Source organism: Malania oleifera, chromosome 4, assembly GCF_029873635.1.
Source record: "Malania oleifera isolate guangnan ecotype guangnan chromosome 4, ASM2987363v1, whole genome shotgun sequence".
NCBI classification, from domain to species: Eukaryota; Viridiplantae; Streptophyta; class Magnoliopsida; order Santalales; family Ximeniaceae; genus Malania; species Malania oleifera.
Genome location: NC_080420.1, coordinates 82549565 through 82571633, shown reverse-complemented (window position 1 = coordinate 82571633; position 22069 = coordinate 82549565). Strand labels below are relative to the sequence as shown.

Below are 22069 nucleotides of genomic sequence, written 5' to 3'. Positions count from 1 at the left end.
GGAAATTGAAAGGGCAGAGATGAAGGGTTGGTTGAGAAAAAGCAGCAGGGCAGCAGCCGCAAGAAAGGCACAAACAGGGAGCTGAAAAGATTGGAATTTTCTGTTAACTATGATAAATCAGAAAGACTTTCAGACATTGGAACTGCTTGTAACAGCGGGACTTTTTTGAACTTATATTGAGAAAAATAATCTCTTGGAATGTGAGGGGGCTAAATTACAAAAACAAACGAGCAGTCATTAGATCATTTCTTAAAGATTGGATTGGGGATGTCATTTGTTTTAATGAAACCAAGGTTAAATCTCTTAACTGCTGGCTGGTAAATAACTTATGGGGTCCAAAAAGTTGTAGACGGATAGCGCTAAAAGCTGCAGGCACCTCGGGAGGGATTCTCATCATGTGGAGCGACTTGGTTGTGGAATTATTAGACAATTCTATAAATTCTTTCTTGGTGTCCTGCCTATTGAAGATCTTGAATGACAATTTCCTGTGGACTTTCACTGGTGTATAGTTCTTGGCAAAGGTCCTTCTGGGCATCTCTTTTTAAATGAGCTCATGGAAGTTAGAAATAACTGGGAGGCCCCCTGGGTTATTAAGGAAGGAAAGGGGTGGGGGGGGAGGGGGAGAATTTCAACTTGGTTCCATTTCCTCACGAAAGGAGTGAGAGTTCCTAGGACTTTCTCCAGTATGTAGGAGTTTCATGACTTTGTCAATGATTTCGGCCTCATTGATCTCCCCCTCATCAGAGGCTTTTCCATGTTGTCTAACTCAAAAGACTCCCCTCTTGCTCAAGGATTGACAGATTCCTTGTCTCTTCTGCTAGGGAGGAACACTTTTCGAAAGCAACATTATCCTTTTTCCCTTGGCCTGTTTCGGATCACTTTTTGATCTTACTTGGCATGAGAGGAATCAGGTGGGGGCCAACCCCCTTCTGTTTTGAGAACATGTGGCTTAACCATGAAGATTTTGGCTATCTGGTCAAGAATTGGTGGACCAAGCCTCTTCTAGATTTTCATAAAAATGTTGGAGAATTGGAAAACAAGGTGTTAGTTTTGTAATTTTTTTGGAATTGAAATGGAAAATAAAACTATTTTCCACAAGTGAACTAGTCCTAAGAATTCCTTAGTTCCTTTAAGGTAAGAAACTTATAAGGTAAAAGTTCCTTTGGAGTTTCTATCCTTGAAGAAAAGGTAAGGGCTTTTGTTTTTTCGGGGATTCTCAATAGAGTTGACACCATCACTTGGCTGCAAGTTGGAAGGCTTTGGAAGACATTTTGGATATTTGCTTAATGTTTTGTAGTAGTGGTGAATCTCATTCTGATCTTACTTTTTGGCTTGAAGAGTGGATTTCCTCATATTCGTTGGATGGTTTTCTACTTCTTTTACCCTATGGTTGTTCAGCAAGGATGGAATGGAATGGAATCCCATGCCCATTCCACCCTCTTCTTTCTATTCTCAAGTTTGGGCGGCTTTATTAGGTGGAATGCTCATTCCAACTTCACATTGATTGGCACAAGGTTAGAATGAGCAATTGAGCATTGCAGTCAATTAATCAAGGAATGCTCATTCCCCCTCCAAAGTGAAAATTGAAGAGGAATCATAGACTCCCAATCCTAGGATCATTTGAAATTTGAACTATAACTTGCATAACAGACAAGGATAGTTGAAATCATTTAACAATGTATTAAATTAAAAAAAATATTAAAGTAAATTAAGTATCAATATGCATTAAATTTTTTAATTAAAATTTAAAAATTAAATGTATGATTTGAACGTGTCAATAATAAGGTATCCGTGGACCTGTTCACAGAATTGTTGTAATAAAGCTCAAGATTAGGTAGCACCAAGTCCCAATAATGCTGTTTTTCTCCCACAACACACCTTAGTAGGCCACCCAAATTATGATTCACAACCTGAGTCTGGCCATTAGTTTGTGGGTGGCAAGCAGAAGAAAACATCAAGTGATCCCACACATTTTCCGAAGTGTCTTCCAAAAGTAATTATAAAATTTCAAACACTATGAAAGTTAGCAACCATGCAATTTAACCACTTCTTTAGAGAACAATTTGGCCCCACATGAGATGCAGTAGAAGTCTTATTACACGGGATAGAATGTGCCATCTTGGAGAATCTATCAACAATGAATATGGAATCATGCCCTTGGGCTATTTTGAGGAGTCCAAGAACAAAATCCATACTTACGTCTCTCCAAGGTATGCATGTCAATGGAAGAGAGGGGTATAAAGACTGGTGATGTGTTTCTTGGATTTGGGTAACTGACAGGTGCGACACTGAGACACTCTCCTAGCAACATCCCTCTTCAGGGAAGGCCAATAAAACCTATCCTTAACTAAGACAATGGTTCTATCCTTCCTTAGATGACTGTTAACACTCTGACATGCAATTCCCTGATCTCTAAAAGAAGTATAGGGAATGCATAACCTAGTGCCTTTAAACAGGTATCCCTTATGATGATGGAAATTTACAAAATGCCTATGATGACCCTCACTCACCTCCTTAAAGATAAGCCCAAAATCTGGACAAGTAGAAATACTCATCCTTTAGATGTTCAAACCCTGTGACCCTGGCTCTCAAGATGTGGAGAATAATTGCTACCCTATTGAGGCCATCGGACACTTTATTATCAACACTGGAATGATGCTCAAGGACAAAAGTTTGTTTACTCATTAAGGAACTCTACCCAACCAGCATGCTTCGCGCTCAACTTCTTCTATGAGCTTAGATATCGAAAAACAAGGTGGTCAGAAAAAGAGTACGCACTGTTGGGCTAACAAATAGTATCTCCTATATTGAAGAGATCACTACAACATAAAGCTCTTATCATATGTGTGGTGTATCTTTGTCTAGCATGTGAGTTTTTCACTGAAAAATGCTGTAGTATGTCTGACTCACTACAGGCCCCATCTATACCTACCCCAGAGGCATCAAAAGCCACCTCAAAGTTTAGATGCCTTGGTATAGGTGCTTTAGTAATCTTCTGTTTGACTTCTCTAAAGGCTTTAGCAATTGAAAGGGTCCAATGAAACTCCCCTTTTTCACTCTTGGTGATAGGAGCTATGATGGTGCCAAAATTGCTTATAAATTGCCTATAGAAAGTAGTGAGGCCATGAAAACTATGAACATTGGCAATAGTCCTGGGCTTGGGCCACTCTCTAATGGGTGTAACTTTATCTCGATAAATGGTTCTTCCTTTTGTGGAGACTGCAAAACCAAGAAAGAGCACACTAGATTGTAAAAAGCTGCACTTATACCCACTACTACTACTAGTAGCACATTTACAATATAACCCCAACTAAACTCATAATTACTAAATGCCAAAGAAAGTCACTAAACTATACAAAAGCGATCCTAATACAAGCACAAATTTCTAATTCTATGCCTAAAATGGGTGTGCCGAACGGCGGCCTATAGGATGTAGACGGTCCTCCATCAATGATCTTGCTTGGTTTCAAGAGTTTGTTGTACTTGTTGTATTTTTTATTTTTTTTCCTCCTTTTTCTGTCGTAATTGGTGACTAGAGGGATGTCTTATCCTCATTTTATTGTATTGTTTACTCTTTCTTCTCTTCAATAAATTTTTTTACACATGCATACACTAGCAAATGGTTTGCTGAAATTGAAAATATGGAGGAAATACCAAGAGAGAGGAGAAATGGTTGACTAAAATAATGAAGAACATGAACTTCAACCATTTAAGTTGTGGCTTTGAATTCCACCAAATTATTAAAAACCATTTTCTCAATTTTTATATTATAATTTTTGAAGAGTAGCCTAGGCAATATTTAAAATTTTAATAAATTTATGAATATTGGGAACTGCTGGTGTCTTTGCTTTTATTTGGTCATGTGCACACATGTAAACTGCAAAAATTTATTGTCATGTTAATTTTAAATTACCAAGAAATCTGTTCCATCTTTTTTTAAGGTCTTAAGTAATTGCATGCTTTTTATTTTTTTTTGAATTGTGGGTTGTGTACAGCATTTTCCTTCTGTTATGTCTTCACTGGGGTTATCAAATTTGGCATAATTACATTTACTACATTACGAGAGTCCTTGTTGTAGAAGGGAGCCTCTCCCCATCTCTTCCCCTCTTCACCCCCCTCCCTTTTGTTTTTGAAAAATCTTTTTCCTAAAGAACCTCCCCTTCTTCCAACCAGAGACTTCCCCAGCAGTTTAGGTTGCAACTTTGACATGAAATTTTTTTTTTGTTTTTGTTTTTTGTTTTTTTATGGGAACCACTTCCTTATTTTCGCCCTCATCCATTCTATTTCATTTGGACAAATGCAAGTCAATAATTTATACTTATACTATGCCTAGCACATCGCAACACCACCCACACCTAACATCTATTGTCTTGTTGGTAGTCTGATTCCACTTAGCAGCTAGCATGATTGAAACCACAGCTGCTTCACTCGAGTAGCGTGATGGCATCCTTTGAAGGAGGCTATTTTGTCTCCATGTGTTATCTAGTTGTAGCTGTATCTGGTGGATGGGTTTTGTTGGCATTTCCATCTCTTAACTTTCATCCTGGCTGGACTTATTGTTATTTTTTGTTCATGGTCTGACCAATTTTATTTTGGGGTCCTGAAGAGTCTAACATTGAGTACTGTTCAACTGGTTCTTGTGCCTCCTGGGGACTTGGGAATTGTTGATCCGACAGAAAGCAGCTTATAAACATATGTTCTGTTATAAGCTATTTCAATGTTCGTTCTCCTGTCTTTTGTGTAAGTTCATTGATCTTTTTTGCATACAAAATGTTAATCACGGCAGGTGTGGCTGATAGAGATGGTAGGGAAAGAAGCAGGGATAGAGGAAGGGATCGTGATGAGAGGGAGAGCAGCAAGTACAGAGACCGAAATGATAGGGATAGGCACCAGAGCAGAAGTAGAGAGAGGGATAGGGGAAAAGATAGGGACCGAGATTGCGATTATGATCGAGACAGGGATTATGGGCGCGATCGAGATCGTGAACGGGAGCGGGGCAGGTATAGGTACTAAGAATGGCTGTTTGGTTCTGAGCAATGTTTGGTTTGCCTGTCTTTTTGAGTTACTGGATTGTTGTCTTGGTCATATGTTGGAATGCTTGGCATTCATTCAATTTAAAATCTTTGTTTTGTATTTCTAGAGACCGATCTTTAACATGGGATTATAGGATTTTGTTTATTTTCCAGTTTTATATTTGATTCTGTAAGCCCTGGTCTGTGCTGCGTCATGCGTAAGTTATAGATCTCATTTTCCCGTGTTAAATTGTGGAAAATGCGGGTGTGGACCAGAACCAGAAAACAGAACTGAATCAAGTCAGACTATTTTTACTTTCCATGCATCCTTCAGTTTAAATTGGAGAAGTCTTAGATTTGAAGTTGTATTAAAGTCGGATAAGTTGTACTGTAAAATTATATTGAAATTTGTCTAAATTCATCTAAATTTAAGGTCAGAAATCTCAAAAATAGTGTAAAGGGACAAGCATGTGATTTCAGTGCTTACCTGCCGACCTCTCATTCAATGGATTTGGCAGGATGGTTGCTGATTAGGGGTGGACTGTTCCAGTGTTATATTGTTTTTAGCATTATAGGTGTTTCGATTCGGATTTAAAACTGAGCTTTAGATTTTAGACTTTAATTTTTAAATAACTGGGCAAAAGAATTTTATCCTGATATTTTAATATTTTTGGCCCAAGATTCCTCAGGAATTATGAGAGAATGTAAATTTATGTATGATATCAGCAAAAGTACCAAACTACTTGATAGTAAATCCAATCACGTTTACAGACATTTAAATTTATGAAGATTATAAAATTTATGATTGGGAAAAAAAGTAAGGCCAATCAAATATGTTCCATAAAAGGAAAGATTACCCATCCTCCGATGTCAGCATGCTTTTATACTGAATGAAGTGATTTCAGATTTCATTTTACCACAAGTTTAGGGTCGTATTGAATGTTTGTTTTAACGTTAAAATGGGTCTTCCAAGTTTCATGTCGATAATTTATTCCCAATCGCTTGGGACTAGAAAGACGAGAGCATGAGAGAATTATGCAACTTTCGTGAGATATTTAACTTATGGCTTATATTTTATGGTCTGTATGACCTGTATTTTGTGGTGTCGTGGCGTATTTCTTGCATATTCCCTAGTCCCCCCCTTTCCTCCTACGAGTCTTCTTGGCAATGGCATCCATTTCAAAGGCTTACCCAAGGGGTTTCATGCCATATATTGGGCATCATGCACCTCCATAATAATGTCACTCATTGATGGAGTTGCTCTCATAATGCACTCTAGCTATGGTGAATTTAGTGATGCCTGTTGGGATTCCTCACTGAGTTGGCTTTCTGAAGGGAAAATTTTCCAAGTTTTGAGGTAAATATTTCATTCCTTTTTTTTTTTGGGCCGCAAGCCTCCTCCTCGGTTGCTTTGTTGAGCTTTGGAGTCAAGGTGCTTCTATTTTATTCCTTTGCTTCTTGAGCCTTGGAGCTGAGGAGGGCTTCTCAAATGTTGGAGCTAAAGTGCTCATCCGTTTACTATGATCCTCTTGTTTTCCGGGCTCCTAACCTCCTCAAGCCTTGGATATGAAGGGGCACTGCGCCTAGCGGTGCCTCCTCCCTTGGTTCCTTCTTCCGGAACTTGATCATAGAGAAGACAAATATAAGAGAGCATTATGGAGAATGAGGTCATAAATCCATTGCGAAGCCCGATCACAACAACCAAATTGATTATCTTTGTACATGAGGATACTAAAAATACTAATTAAGCAGAAAAGATTTAAAAATCATCACAAACCTCCCTTGTTCTTTTTTATTGCAATTTCTAGATTATTATATGATGGTGTTTAGCTTTCCATATAAAGAAACAGAAGCAAATAGACTAGAAACAACATTTTCTTATGTCATTGACATTAAAGGGATATTAAGTTAATAAAGTTAGGATATATATGAAGTATAATGAAATAGAACCACTTTAAGGTTTCTTATGAAATGCGACATGAAATTAAGCCCCTAGGAATAAGTTCAAGGAGTCGCATTACAATTCTTTGGAAGCTCCTGGCCTCTCTCTCTCTCTCTCTCTCTCTCTCAAGAAGTTCTAGGAGTTGCATTACATTTTTTTTTTGTGGGCTCCTAGCCTCTGTCTCTCTCTGGCTCCTAGCCTCACGAAACTTTGGGCCTAAGGTAACCTTTTGAGGCAAGTGAGCATATTTGGACTTTTGTGTCTGACCATTTTGTGGACCTATTTGGTTTCTTGTACTCGACTATTTTGCCAAATATGTCTATTCAGTCTTTTGTGTTTGATAGTATTGTGGTCCTTTGGTACTTGACCATCATGTCAAGAGAGTTTAATTGTCCTTTTTACTTTGGGCAATTTTGTTTAGTGGACCTCTTTAGCCTTTTGGAGCTTGGATATTCTGTCAAGTGGGTCTATTCAATCTTTTAGACTTGGCCATTCTATCGAGTGGATTCATTTGGTCTTTTGTACTTTGTCTATTTTGCCAAGGCTGGTAGAAATATGATATAGCATGGCCCCTTAGGTCTAATAGAAATTCGATATATCTTGGTTCCTTAGGACTTACCTTTATTAATATTATTTTTACCTCTTAAGACTTAGATCTTGGGGTTTTAAGTATTGCTCTTAACTAAATAGGCTTGGTGCATTGGAGACTAATGGAACAAATTCTTTTATTAGCACTAGTTTTTGGATGCACCTTGCATGTGATGTCTAATGTATTTAATATATATGATGATTATGCTACTTATAAGAAAGAGTGAATTTGTGGGATAATGAAGTGATCACTTGCAAAAATTATACAAAAATTGATGATAGCATACAATATACTAAACCATGAGCAAAATAGTTTAGAGTATATAAGTAAAAAATTTAGACATTAACTAAATATTGCAAAGATGTACAAAGAGAAGTGTGATCACACAAAAGTAAATAAAACACCGATATATTTCTCAAGTGAATCACTAATGAAACTCTTTTTTTCAACTCTCTAAATGCACAAGGTGTGAGCAGATTGCCCAAACATTTCGATGACTTGCCAACCCTACAAATTTATTACTATTCAAATATACCACATTGCTTTTCTTGCACAAACTATTAAAAAGAGCATGTAACTTAACAATTTAACTCAACAAAATTTGATTTTTTATTTTCAAAAGAATTAGACCATATCCTATTAATTCTCTAATAATTGCAAAGATACCCCTAAATCTTCTTAAAAAAAAATTGAATAAACTTTCATGAGGTTTGACCATACTATTAGACAATACTTCTTTTTTAACTTACTCTCCATGAAATATCTTTGGGTAGTATGAAAGACACATCGTTATTAGTGAGAAAACATGCTAATTTATGGTGTTTAGACCTTTGAAAGTTCTGAGAACTCTTTATGCTTCAATCCAACTAATTTGTGATAAAAAAAACTCCATAGACATCTCTGCATACAAATGTAATTGGTTGTGATTAGATTTTGATATGTGAGAATAACTAAGATGTCCCTATTCAATAAAACTATCATAATACATCCATTCCAAATCTATTGGACAACACATGTAGAGCCTTCTTATCGAGCCTTTGGACACTCCAATAGTTATATAAAATAAATTAAAGTATCATAAATTTTCATATACAACTATATGGATTAAAAATAAAATAAAGTTGACGTAAATGAATTAAAAAACTTACGAGGAAATTATGAGGAAATAATGGGAAAGAGATTGATAGATGTATGTGAAAAGAGATGTATATAGCTAGTCATACGAGTAGGTTGAGAAGTGTATGTGAAAAGCTTTTGGGGGAAAAAATTAAAAAATAAAGAGATAATTGGGAAAGAAGAAGGAGAATTTAAGGAGTGTTATCTAGGCTATGAGATTATTAATGTTATACATTTAATCAAGAGTTTTAAAAAATTAATATTTTGTCACATGAGGATATGAGAGTGGAAAACTGAGACGGAGGGGGGTTTATAGTGGTAAAGCCCATCTTGTACTTCACACGTTCCAATCAGCCTATTCGTTGATAGGTCTTGAAAGACACAAAAAGTGGGAAAAAATATAGTAATACAATTAAGATCAGTGGTAAGTTTGCTGATGGATAATAAGTTAAATTTAAATGAAGGCACATAAAGAACATTAGAAAGAGAGAAATTAAGAGAAAATCGCATAGTGCCCATATGAGTTATAGGAACAATGTCACCATTTGAGAGCTTAATGGGGCATGACTGATTGAGAAGCAGAATATTATCAAGAGAAGACAAATTAGAAGTCATGTGATGGAGACACCTGAATTAACAATCCATTCAGTATTAGAAAGAGAAGTAAAATGGCAAAAGGCAAGGTTACCAGCAAAATTAGCACAATTGATGTTCAAGGACGATAAAAGATCCAAGAGTTGACGGTATTGTTCGCTGGTGAGACCAGGGATAATACTTTCAGAAAAGGTTGAAGAACTTGTGATCATATTTGCCACCATTGAAAAACTAGATGCCGCCATAAAGTCAGGTCAGTTCAGAGGAATCAAACCGCCGAATTTGGTCAAATTTGATTGTTGCAACAACCAAAAAAATATAAACCTTTAATTTGATAATGTTTGAGTTTAATCAGTAGAAGGTGCCTTCGGAGTGTTGAGACCACTGACGTAAGGATTATACTTGCAGCCTGCAGATTGAGAGCTCTTAACTGAGGATCAACTGGCGGCGTGAAGAAGCCCCACAGAGTCAGGTCGGGAACAAGTCCGTTTGCGTCAAAGTAAGATAATATTTTCAGTGCTTTCTGCAGGGTGTTGCGATGCCAACCATGAATAATGGCCTGTGATGTTGTTGTGTTCAGTGCTTCGTGCTCCAACTGAGAAGCTCCGGCCGAACCTCCTACAATAGACTCCTGCGGCGCACGAACCCAAAGAAGAAGACCCCAGAAAATTTTCTAAACCCAAAAAGAGAGACGCCGAAATTGCTGCAGAAGACAGCCGAGAAGAGGGGGCCAGAGAGGATGACGACAAGAGAGAGTCGGAGCAGAGTGCCGAAAAGTGCAGCAGAGAGACGCCGGAGAGAGGCAGCCGAGAGATGCTGCGAGCACTGGGAGTGAGACGAGAGAGTCGGCGGATGAATCGTCGGAGAACTGAGAGAAGCGACGATGATGGACGTCGGAGACGAACACCGGAGACTGAGAGATCTGAGAGAGATGCAGTGATGAGAGAACTGACACGGTCGAGCACCGTCGACGAACTGATAGAGATGAGCGATCGGCGAAGACGGCAACGAAAAACTGAAAACTGAGAGACTACGATACTGAGCCGCGAACCAAGAGACGAGCTGAGAAAGATGAACGCCGAAGAAGAAGAGCCAAGAGAGAGGCGGCCTGAAAATTAACCAGAAAAAAACGACGGGCGGCCGCAAAAAAACAAAAGTTGGGTTAAGGAAGCTTAGGCTCTGATACATGTTAAATTTGGAGGAAAAAGATAAAAACTTTATTGACAAGAGATAAAGGGTATATATAAACATAAAAGAATTAAAAAATAAAAATTGTATATTTTTTTTATATGAAAAGAGTATATTGCTTTAATAATATCATTAAAAAACTCCCAACTTTTATAATAGTTTAATGATTTGAGTATTTTTAAATATATAAACAATTGTTGCGCAAATAAAGTTTGGCCCAAATCTGATAAATTATAAGAAGGTTGAAAATTTAGATGCATAATGTCAAATAAAATTGTACCACATGAAGTGTGCATGCCCATATGTCTAAGAGCTAGTCAATTGGGCCAAACTGCATATGCAAAAATAATAATAATAATAAATTGAGCTTAATTTTAATACACATGTTCATCAATCTTAATATATATAGTGTTAGGATCAAGATTTCATTGTCATTATTATAATAATTATTATTTTTAAATCTAACTCAGTTACATGGATCACAATGATTTCGTTAGGAAGTAGAGGGCCTCCTACGTTGTGAATCAATCTGTCAACTTAAAAAATTGACCCTTAATAAGTTTGTTGGTGTCCAACCAATGGAGAAGAGAGCTCGTGACAACTCCATTGGCCTCTTCAAGTTTTAATCTATGCAAAACGAGAAAATGTGATAAATCTAACTTGTTGTTGTTGTATCAATAGAAAATATTTACTGATAATATATACCTGTGGCCTGTATCTTAGTTTTTGTATTAATTATTTGGCCCTACTAATGGAAAATACTTATTGATATTGCCTCAATAGGAAATACTGACTAATAATACTTACTAATAATGCATGCATGACCTACTATTTATGGCCTTAATTAATGTATGACCTATTGTCGATAGTCATTTTTTGACTTGATTGTAAAACCAAGTGATTAGATCCTTTATTGGAGATTGACCCTATTTCCTTGTCCAGTTACGGGCATTTTCGCTCCTTTTTGACCAATTTTGACTATTTCAGAGACTGTTCCGGGTGATCTGAAACAGTCCGCAAGGGTTAGAAGCGACCCAAGTAAGTTTCGAGTTTTTGACATGAAAATTGAGAAAATCACCTAGCCCATTGTGCATGCTTCCGATGTTGACCATCTTGCACGATCTAGGATAGTCCAAAAGGGTAAGAAGCGACCTAAGCAAATTTTAGGTTTTAGGCATGAAAATCGAAAAAATCGGTCAGCCCATTTCAGGTGCTTTCGCTCCTCTTTGACCAATTTTGACTATCCTAATTAATCTGAATCATTTCGAAAGGGTTTCGAAAAATTTTTGAATTTTTGGCACAAAAATTAAGAAAATTGTTTGGTCCATTGTAGGCGTTTTTGATCATCTTTGACCAATTTTGGCAGTTTCAGGCAATCTAGGACAATTTGAAAAGGGTTAGAAGTGACCTAGACAAATTTTAGGTTTTTGGCAAGAAAATAAAAAAAATTACCCAGCCTATTGCAGGTGCTTCCTCTCCTCTTTGACCAATTTCAAATGTTTTAAGTGATTTGGAGTAGTACAAAAGGGTTAGAAGTGACCTCAACAAATTTCAGATTTTTGACATGAAAATAAAAAAAATTTCTCGGATCATTTCGGGCATTTTTGTTTCTCTTTGATCAATTTTGATAGTCTCAGGTGATTCAGAGTAGTCCGAAAGGGTTAGGAGCAGCTTAGACAAATTTTAAATTTTTAGCACAAAAATTGACAAAATTACTTTTTTTTTTATAAACTTTTTAAATTTATTTATTTATTTTTTGGGCTTTGTTAGTATTTTTGGATTTTATTTTATTTCATTATTTATTATTATTATTATTATTATTATTTTATCAAATAAAAAATAAAAAAAGGAAAAAAATAATAATAATGAAGAATTTTTTTTAAAAGGGTTGCTGGTGCGTGGCTATACATGCAGAGCACGCCATACGTAAAATGTTGCCGTTTTTTGTCATTTTATGTTAAAAAAGAAAAAGAAAAATAGGGATAGAGGTGCGCATGTGCATGCATGCACCTGCGCATGCGCGTGGCGTGATTTTCTCCATTTTTTGGAAAAAAATAGAAAAAAAAAATATTTTTCAACCTTCCAACCTCTCCACTTCCTATTTTAACTTTCCTACTAATACCCACTCCTAAATTTCCTAAAAATCTTCTAATAAAAACTAAAGAGTATTCTAACTTCCCACTTCCCCCATTTCTACCCCCTTTTTTCTCCCACTAAAGAGTAACGCCCTAACCTGGGTCTGCCAGGGAGCACTGCGTCTCTCCTCCTCCATCTAGATCAGACAATAGGGGGGCGGGCCTTATCGGACTAATGACTGGCCCCACAGATCAACACATGTCCTTTTCAGTGTGTTTTGTCCTCACTCACACACTTCCCGAGAAAACTTCCTAGGAGGCCACCCATCCTAATATTGCTCCAAGCCAAGCACGCTTAACCGTGAAGTTCTTATAGGAAAGCTCCCGAAAAGAAAGGTGCACCTTGTTGATATGGATAGTAACATCTAATATTTTAAGTATTTCATCCATGGGGTATCACATTCTCCCCCACTTATAGAACACAACGTCTTCGTTGCGAACTCACATTTTCAAACCCAGGCGATGTGAATCTTATCACACTTCCGGCTAGGTGTTGGCTCTGATACCATTTGTAACGCCCCAAACTGGGTCTGCCAGGGAGCACTGCATCTCTCCTCCTCAACCTGGACCAGACAATAGGGGGGCAAGCCTTATCGGACTAATGAATGGCCCCACAAATCAACACACATTCTCCCCCACTTATAGAACACAACGTCCTCATTGCGAACCCACATTTCTAAACCTAGGCGATGTGAATCTCGTCACACCTCCGGCTGGGTTTTGGCTCTAATACCATTTGTAACGCCCCAACCTGGGTCTGCCAGGGAGTACTGCGTCTCTCCTCCTCCATCTGGACCAGACAACAGGGGGGGCCTTATCGAACTAATGACTGGCCCCATAGATCAACACGTGTCCTTTTCAGTGTGTTTTGTCCTCACTCACACATTTCCTGAGAAAACTTCCCAGTTGGTCACCCATCCCAATATTGCTCCAAGCCAAGCACGCTTAATTATGGAGTTTTTATGGGAAAGCTTCCGAAAAGAAAGGTGCACCTTGTTGATATAGGTAGTAACATCTAATCCTTTCAAGTCTTTCATCCATAGGGTATCACATTATACCATTTGTAACACCCCAACCTGGGTCTACTAGGGAGTACTGCGTTTCTCCTCTTCCACCTGGACCAGAAAACCATGGGGCGGGCCTTATTGGACTAATGACTGGCCCCACAAATCAACACATGTTCTTTTTAGTGTGTTTTGTCTTTACTCACACACTTCCTGAGAAAACTTCCCAGGTGGTCACCTATCCCAAGATTGCTCAAAGCCAAGCACGCTTAACAATGGAGTTCTTATGGGAAAACTCCTGAAAAGAAAGGTGTACCTTGTTGATATGGGTAGTAACATCTAATCTTTTAAGTCTTTCATCCATGAGGTATCACACTCAGTGCAGCTTAGAGTAGGCAGAAAAACTACGTAGATTTTCGCCGCCAGGAATTGAAATTTAAAATGGGTGATGCAGAAAAACTACATAAATATTCGCCTCCGGGAATTAAAATTTAAAATGGTTGACCATGTGTTTTTGAAAATAACACCACTAAAGGGAGTCATGAGGTTTGGGAGGAAGGTTAAGTTGAACCCTAGGTACATTGACCCATTCGAGATACTTGAGAGAGTGAGGTCATATACCTACATATTAGCTCTACCACCAGCTCTGTCTAGAATACACGATGTATTTCATGTTTTCATGTTGAGGAAATACATCATAAACCCATCCCACATAATTAGTTATGCAGAGATAGAGCTTAGAGATTCACTAGCTTATGAGGAAGCACCAGTGCAGATCTTAGATAGGAAGGAACAAGAATTGCGCAATAAGAAAATACCATTAGTAAAAGTCTTGTGGAGGAATCACGCGGTGGAAGAAGATTTTTGGGAGCTTAAAGAAGAAATACGAAAGAAATACCCGCACCTCTTTGGTGGGGACCAGCAATAATTAGGAAAAGACTTACGTAAGCATGTAAGATTTTTTTTATGCAGGTTACTAGTATGTAATAAATTTTGTGATAATAGGTAGTATTTTGATTTGGGAGAATTTTATCTTATGTATTTGTAATCTCCCAAAACCTTGAATGTAATCACGGTATTCCTCCGCCATAAGTGAGGGTAATTAATAAAATAAGTAGCCTATTTTTCTTTAAGGATGATATTCAATACAGATAGTAAATTTTGAGGATGAAATTTTATAAGGAGGGAAAAATGTAGATACCCGAATAATTTTAGTAATTAAATAATAAAATAAAGTAAAGAAAATGATTTTTCAAAAAGAGGTTTTAGTAGGGTCTCGTCAACGAGTGCCGAGTGCTCGTCAATGAACAAGCTTCTTGGGCTCGTCGACGTGGACATGTGTCTCATCAATGAGAACATACTGAGAGGGTTGTTTCCAGGGTCTAAAACTCGTCGACTCGAGTTAAGTGATTATGACAAACCTCCTTCATGTACTCGTCAATGAGGCCACGTGGTCAGCCACCTATATATAGCCAAAAATTCACTTTTCAGCGCATAATTTCGTCCAAATTCACTTTCTCTCTCTAAAAGTTGGTGCTTCCTCCTTCTCTTTAGATTTTCGACTCCAATTCTTCCGATTCGATGATCAAAAGTTACCATGATAATCTTGAGGAGATTGTCTATAACCTAACTGGAGTAGAAATTCAATTTGAACAGTTTGGGAACCACCCCAAATTCAGGGTAAGTAGATTGTTTGGGTATTTTCAGTATTAGCAGGCTTACCTGAGTTGAGATTTTGTATTCTATGAGAACATGCTGGTGTTTTGTGGAATAAAATTAGGGTGTGATGTTTTTAGGGTTAGGGTATTTTTGGGACCCTGCGGGCATGGGTTGAGGACCCCAGAGAATATTTCCAGGAGCTCAGGTAAATTATATTTTGGTAAATTACGAGTATGAAGGTTTGGAAAAATATAGTTGATTTATTGGAAATATGTATTATTTCAGGATTTAGGGAATTGTACGTCGTGAGCGTGAGGATAAGTTGGGCGAGCCTCCCAGCTAGTAGGTAAGGCAAATATGTTACGCTAGCAAATTTAGGAATTTTTATCAGTATCAATTATAATATTTGAATATGGGAACAGGGTGTGATTTGAATATGTTAGAATATAGATTTATATAGATTTTTGTGTGGCATGAGTTAGTATCGAATTAGTACAGTATTTATACAGTTTCCAGATATCATGATTTACAGTATCTTAGCAGAAAATATTGTTATATAGAAATCATACGTATTTCAGGATACCATGATGTACGTCATTTATACATGTATAAATATTTACAAATAGATAGATATTTTCAGATTTTGCAGAATCATAATTTATAGAATATATTCAGAAAAATATATAATACGACATTTTTAGTATACCATGATTTACAGATTTCAAAACCATAACATTTTAGATATTCAGTATTTAAATCTTCAGATATTTAGTATTTAGATATATAGTTATTCATATTATACAGCATATTCAGTTCAGTTATTTCATGTTATGGTTATTACAGTTATATCAGAATCATGGTAAAATAGTAATATAGAAATATCAGTTACATATATATAGTATCAAACCCTGATGGAGTAGATCAATTTCAAAGCGTGGCATTGTAGCTATTTTGAGTTCAAAGTGCAACCACATAACTCAAATAGTATGTGGATTTTCAGCAGTCGATCGTGTTTATGTTTTGGACAGGCTCCCTGTTAGTTAGGGTTGAGGAGGCCGATCTGACTTTCGGAATTCAGTTGACTTATCCTGGTCGGCCAGCCAGTGATAGGTCCCACCTGCGGGCCACATAACCTTGTCATGAGGGGTTAAATCATGACATATAGCCATCCAGGGAAGTTTTCAGAGTTATGTATGTATTTATAGCATTTATAGAAAACAGAGATTATTTAATATAAAAAGAACTATGATTGAATAGATAACTCAGAAAATAATGTATTTTAAATGACATAGATGTGGATTATTGTACAGATACATTTTACATGATATTCTATTTACAATTATAGTTAAAGGTTATGTTTTATGTACAGACTCATATATGCCACACACTGGTAATTGCATGTTTCTCCTTACTGAGAGGTGTCTCATCCCAGTATTATAAATATTTCAGGTAATCCAGAGAGGCGGGTAGGGCTAGTTCAGAGGTAGAGGAGGCGGCTGAGTCGGTGTAACTTTGGGGTGAGTCTGGGGTTGGATAGTAGAGCCCATAGTATTTTGGAAATTTTGGGAAATGTTGTATATGTGTGTATGTATATACAGGTGGTCCGTAGAACTCTGGTATTGTGTATTTTTGGGTTATGTTTTGGATGTATGTTTTTCCGCTGCATAGGTATAATACAAGGATTGCACAGGTTATCACGGTGCCTACACTTGGTCGTGAAAATGATAGATGTTTATTTACAGGGTATCAAAGATTATGTTTTATAGCATGACAGATAAATAAAAAAAAAATGGATAGAAACTTTTGGATCGTAACATTTTTAATCCCAATTCACCCCCCTCTTGGGAGTACACCTTCCTTTTCAATTTAAAAATTTGGAAATGAAAAATAAAACTTTTTCCACTAGTGAATAGTGACAACCTTTTATTATTTTTAAATTTTTTATACAAATCTTGCAAAATTGCAAAAAAAAAAAAAGCTTTTAATTATTATTTTAAAAATTTTAAAAATAAAAAAATAAAAATTAATTTCTACAATTAAATATTTTTTATTATTTATTTATTTTTTCATATATATATATATATACATGTCATAGGCGAATTCATAAAAATTAGCATGTGCACAAAAAATTGTATGTTGAGTGCAAGTGGAATTATTCAACTTGCACATCTTTCAGTCACCTAGCCAATAACTAGGTGTTTATCTTCTTCTTTGCGAAATAATTTCTTGTAACACAGGCATGAGTTTGTAAAGCAAAGTGATGATTAAAAGTGCATGTATAGCATTTGAATAGCATATCGCTTCTATGACTTAGAAATTATGCTAATTATATAGACATACAATGACACAATTTTTCATTTAAAGTATTATTTGTGGAATCTTTGTATAACCTTTTAAGATACAATGTAGAAGTTGAATAATAGGTCACATGATGCATGTAAATTGAAAAGTCCACAAGGATTAGAAGGCACAACAATCAAACATTTGAAAAGTCTTCTCATGAATAGAGATGATCATAAAAATCTTGCAAAGACTTAATTACAACCAAAGGAAAAGAGTTGATTATGACTATATTTTTCACTCCAATAAATAGTTTCCAGAGCAGAAATAAGGAATTTTTTTTAGTGTGGAAGTGGTGAGAGAACTCAAATAGCCCCCTTGGAATTGTATGATCATCAAATAAGTGAAGTCTTACAAGATAGCGGCAATTAGGACATAAAATTGTAAAAATCCTAGAAGGGGGGAAATAAGCGAGGTGACCAAAAATAGAATAGAAGAGCTAAGGAGAGGGAGAGAAAAGGATAGAGAGATAAAGATAAAGAGAGTGGGAGAGGAAAGGAAGAAGATAAGATAGCTTACGAGCCAAAAGTATTGTATTAGTTACACTGTGTGAATATTTTGAGAGGTGTCTTACAAGATTAATAAAGTAGATATTTATACCCTCACTTCACCAACTCTAACTTGTGATTACAAATAATTTCTCAAATCTTCACCCTCAATATAACTAGACTTTAGCAATATTCTACTTAACATACTCCCTCTATATAGACAAACACCTTGTCTTAACTTCAACATTCTTTGGAGTTTGAGTTCTTCCTTTCTGATGTTAGCTTTTTTTCGGATTTGACATGTAGTCGATTATTTTATTAGATAGTACATCTTTAGGAGATGCACAAAATTTGCATAAACAATGCCCCACTTCTCCCACTATTACTCACTTTGGGGACAATTATTACCTATAAAAGGGGATAATTGTCAATTTAGGTGAATCCATGTACTAGTCCTTGGTCATATGGTCAAGGAATCTCATTGTACTTTCGCCTAAGATCAACTTGTCCAATCGAGCGTCGTAGTCTTTGGGTATCGGTAAAATTTGGGTCTTCTTTCTTTAAGGCCTAGTATTTGTACAATCAAAGAATCAACATAGGAAGAAAATTCCCCCCCCCCCCCCCCCGGAGCTCCTTTTATTGTTGGATACCCTATTATGTGATATCTTTTAGATGAATTTTTATTTTATCGAACACCGTATTTTTTTTAAGGATGTATGAGAGTAGTCTATGAATTATTATTGTCATAGAACACTGGTTAGACTTTATTACTTAACAAATAATTAATATAATTTTTTCATTGAAATTGTGAAAATGTTAAATATTTGGTATATGCATTTCATTTTTTAGTATAATTTTCTAAAATAAAATTGTGGATAAGCATTTAATTATTTTGAACTATAATTTTATAATTGAAAATGTGAAAATTTACAATTAATGTTGTGTATATGTATTTCATTTTTCATAATTAATTTTATATAACAAATAATTAATATAATTTTTTCATTGAAATTGTAAAAATGTTAAATATTTAGTGTATGCATTTCATTTTTTAGTATAATTTTCTAAAATAAAATTGTGAAAATACTAGATATGCATTTAATTATTTTGAACTATAATTTTCCACTTGAACATGTGAAAATTTACAATTAATGTTGTGTATATATATATTTTAGTTTTTCATAATTAATTTTATATAACAATAAATATACATTTTGTTATTAGAATCTGCCAAGGATTTAATTAAGTAATGAATTTTGTAATCATTTTCATTTGTTTCTCCCTTAATACCAAATAAAAATTACATTTATTTGGGAATCCTTTTGTTTTTCGCTCTTCTTTTTCTCAATAACCAAACATCACTGAGATTTTAATTTTCTTTGTTTTTCCTTTCCTTTCTTTTCCCTTTTCCTTTCATTTTCCTTTGCTTGTCATTTTAAAAGATCCAAACATAGGCTTAGAAAGATGATAAAAATAGACAAAATAATGGTTATGTTTCTCTTGACTTGGGCAAACCATGTTGATGAAGTTTCCGTGCTCCCTCGACTATGACCGAGATCTTATCTAGCTAGCTCCGGGGAGGAAGGAGATTCCCATCCAAGCAGACCTCCTGCATCATGTCTTCAACCTAAAAATGCTTTGGAACCATCAAATATAATCAAGCAGTTCATTATACATACATTTTATTTTTTTAAAATTGATTCTTTAGCTTGGGACCATGGAAGAGATGCAGCAGAGTTAGAGTTCATACGAGCGCAAGATTTGACTATAAAATGAATACAAACGCAATGCTTTAATGCTTATTAGACCATTCTGTTCTTTAGAAATTTTGAAGCTTTATTGTTCTTTAGGAATTTATATTCTTTTACAGGACACCTGACAAACAGGAGGAGACACACACACATCACCGTAACTTCCACACATTTTATGCAGAAGATAAGATCGCTTCTTCAGAAAATGGATGTTTTGTACTTCACTTCTCGTTTCGTTTCTACCTTCTCATGCTTCACCAACTTCCCCATCACGCCGTTTCGACTACACAAAACCGTCTGAAACGTCCCGTTCACGCCGTTATATAATCCGTCCAAGCCCACCGAGAAAGCCTCCGTCGCCACTTCTAGCTCCTTAACGGCGTTACTCAATTCTTCCCTCTTGCCGTCATCTCCTCCCGCCACCTCATCAATTGCGTCGCCAAGTCTTCGCACGCATAAGTCCACGTCAGCTATCTCCCGCAGGACCGGTCCTTTCGGCGCCCGGTTCGAGTCCAACTCGCTCCGAATCGCCGATTCGAGGTTGTTCAGCGAGTCCGCCCACAAAAACTCGGCCGGGACTCGGACCTCGACGAGTTCTGGTAGCCCGAACAGAGCCGACGCCACTATGCCGGATACGAAGACCGTGACTAATTCAACAGCGCAGATCGTGCGACGGACGAGCTTCCTGACGCTCGAGATCTTGCCACGTGGCATGTCTCGAAGATTCGCCTCCAGATCTCTGACCAATACTTCCATCGACATCTGGAAGCCTCGGGGGCTATTCTCCGAGTCGACGAGAGACTCCCGGGCCCGGCGGAGCCTATCCGGCGCGGGAATCCGAGCACTATCGCCTGGGATTTTGAATAGGTGAAGAATAAAATTAATCAGAAGACGTCGCTGGCGTAGGCGTTCGATCTCGGCCGAGATCGAATTGCAGACGTCCAAAAGTTTAACGCTCTCGTCCAAGTATCGCGCGAGCGAATCATCCAACGATGACAATTTGAGATCCGAGATTAGGGTCTGCGCTTCGGCGTGGGTGGAAGAGAGAAAATCAACGGCCAGCGAGAGCCATAACAAGCTGAAGGACGGGGGATTCGAGTCTGAAGCGAGGGATTGGATGCGACGGAGAAAGTTTTCATCGAAGGATCGAGCGATGAGGTCGAAGTTTTTCGGCAGCGACGGCTTCTTCGTAACGCGAAAGGGAGAAAACGAAGGGAAATTAGAGATCTCACCCAGAAACATCGTTCAATATGTACAAGTCTATTCTCTTTGTGATCGGGAAAATGAAAAAAAAAAAATTCAGGAAAATGAGATTTTCCGGCGAGTCGTCGTGGGATGCCGATGGACTCAAGCGATCTGTTTATATACAGCAGGAAAAGAGAAAGGGCCCGGAGAAGAAGTGCGTGCAACTGGGAAAAGGTACTGACACCGCCCCGACAAGAATACCACCGTATGCATTGTATCAATTGGTGACGAGAACACGCTACATAGGCGAGTGGGGAGGGAGGGAGCGGGGTCGGTGTGGGTGACGTGGATTGGGGTATTCTCGTCATTTAAGGAACTTATTATTAATTTAATTCTGAGAGAAAGTATAAAGTGTATGTTGCTGACATGGTGATCAAGCGTTCTGGGCCGTTCGTGCATGGGAGGGAAAGCGTGAAACGTACGATTTTGCACTTGGGCTCTTCTGCCATTGGACAATTGAGAGTATATGTAGACTTTCGGTGCGGCAAAGTTCCTTGTTTGGAGGTCATAATAATTTTTTATAAACGGAGGAGAGTTGGAATTATTATTACTATTTTTTCTTTTGTAATATAAAATTGCGTAATTTTTATATACCAAATTGCAAAAGTGAAAATCACTTTTGAAATGAATAATCACACCATTTTTTTAATGTTACTTTTTGATGTGATTTCAAAAGTTAATGGAAACATAGAAAAGCAATGGGACCAACCGCCTAATGATATAGGAGCTGTGATCTTTTTGTCTAAAGGGTGAATTTGTACATTTAAATTGGTAGTACATAATTTAAATGTGTTATTTTATTTTATTAGTTTCTGTAAGTATTTTATTAATGATCATAACTCACCCATTTACTTGAACATTTATATGTTTCTCTTAATTTCACTTGATTGCAACCCTTTTTTGGCCTTGATTTATCCTTTATCCTACGCAATGCTGCCATTTTTTTTTTTTATATTGCTTGTAGGTTTGGATATGACATTCTAATTTGCCGGTTTTGTAAATAATA

The 22069-nt window shown here is 36.8% G+C and overlaps 2 protein-coding genes across 3 annotated transcripts in view; one reads left to right on the top strand and one right to left on the bottom strand.

Moving 5' to 3' along the window:
* Positions 1–5453, top strand: part of LOC131154061 (transcription initiation factor TFIID subunit 15) — a 35349-nt gene extending 29896 nt beyond the window's left edge. For both annotated transcript variants that reach the window (XM_058106556.1, XM_058106557.1), the window contains one exon: positions 4787–5453. In XM_058106556.1, coding sequence (XP_057962539.1) covers positions 4787–5013 — 227 coding nt within the window. In that variant the 3' untranslated portion in view covers positions 5014–5453. The remainder of the gene's footprint in view (positions 1–4786) is intronic.
* Positions 5454–20016: 14563 nt separating this feature from the next.
* Positions 20017–21060, bottom strand: LOC131153846 (UPF0496 protein 4-like). Its single transcript, XM_058106296.1, has one exon. The coding sequence runs from the start codon at positions 21058–21060 to the stop codon at positions 20017–20019; it is 1044 nt and encodes a 347-aa protein (XP_057962279.1).
* Positions 21061–22069: the final 1009 nt, after the last annotated feature.

What these genes read in the sequence shown, in the direction of transcription:
- LOC131153846 (XM_058106296.1), bottom strand. Translation starts at nt 21,060, where the DNA reads ATGTTTCTGGGTGAGATCTCTAATTTCCCTTCGTTTTCTCCCTTTCGC.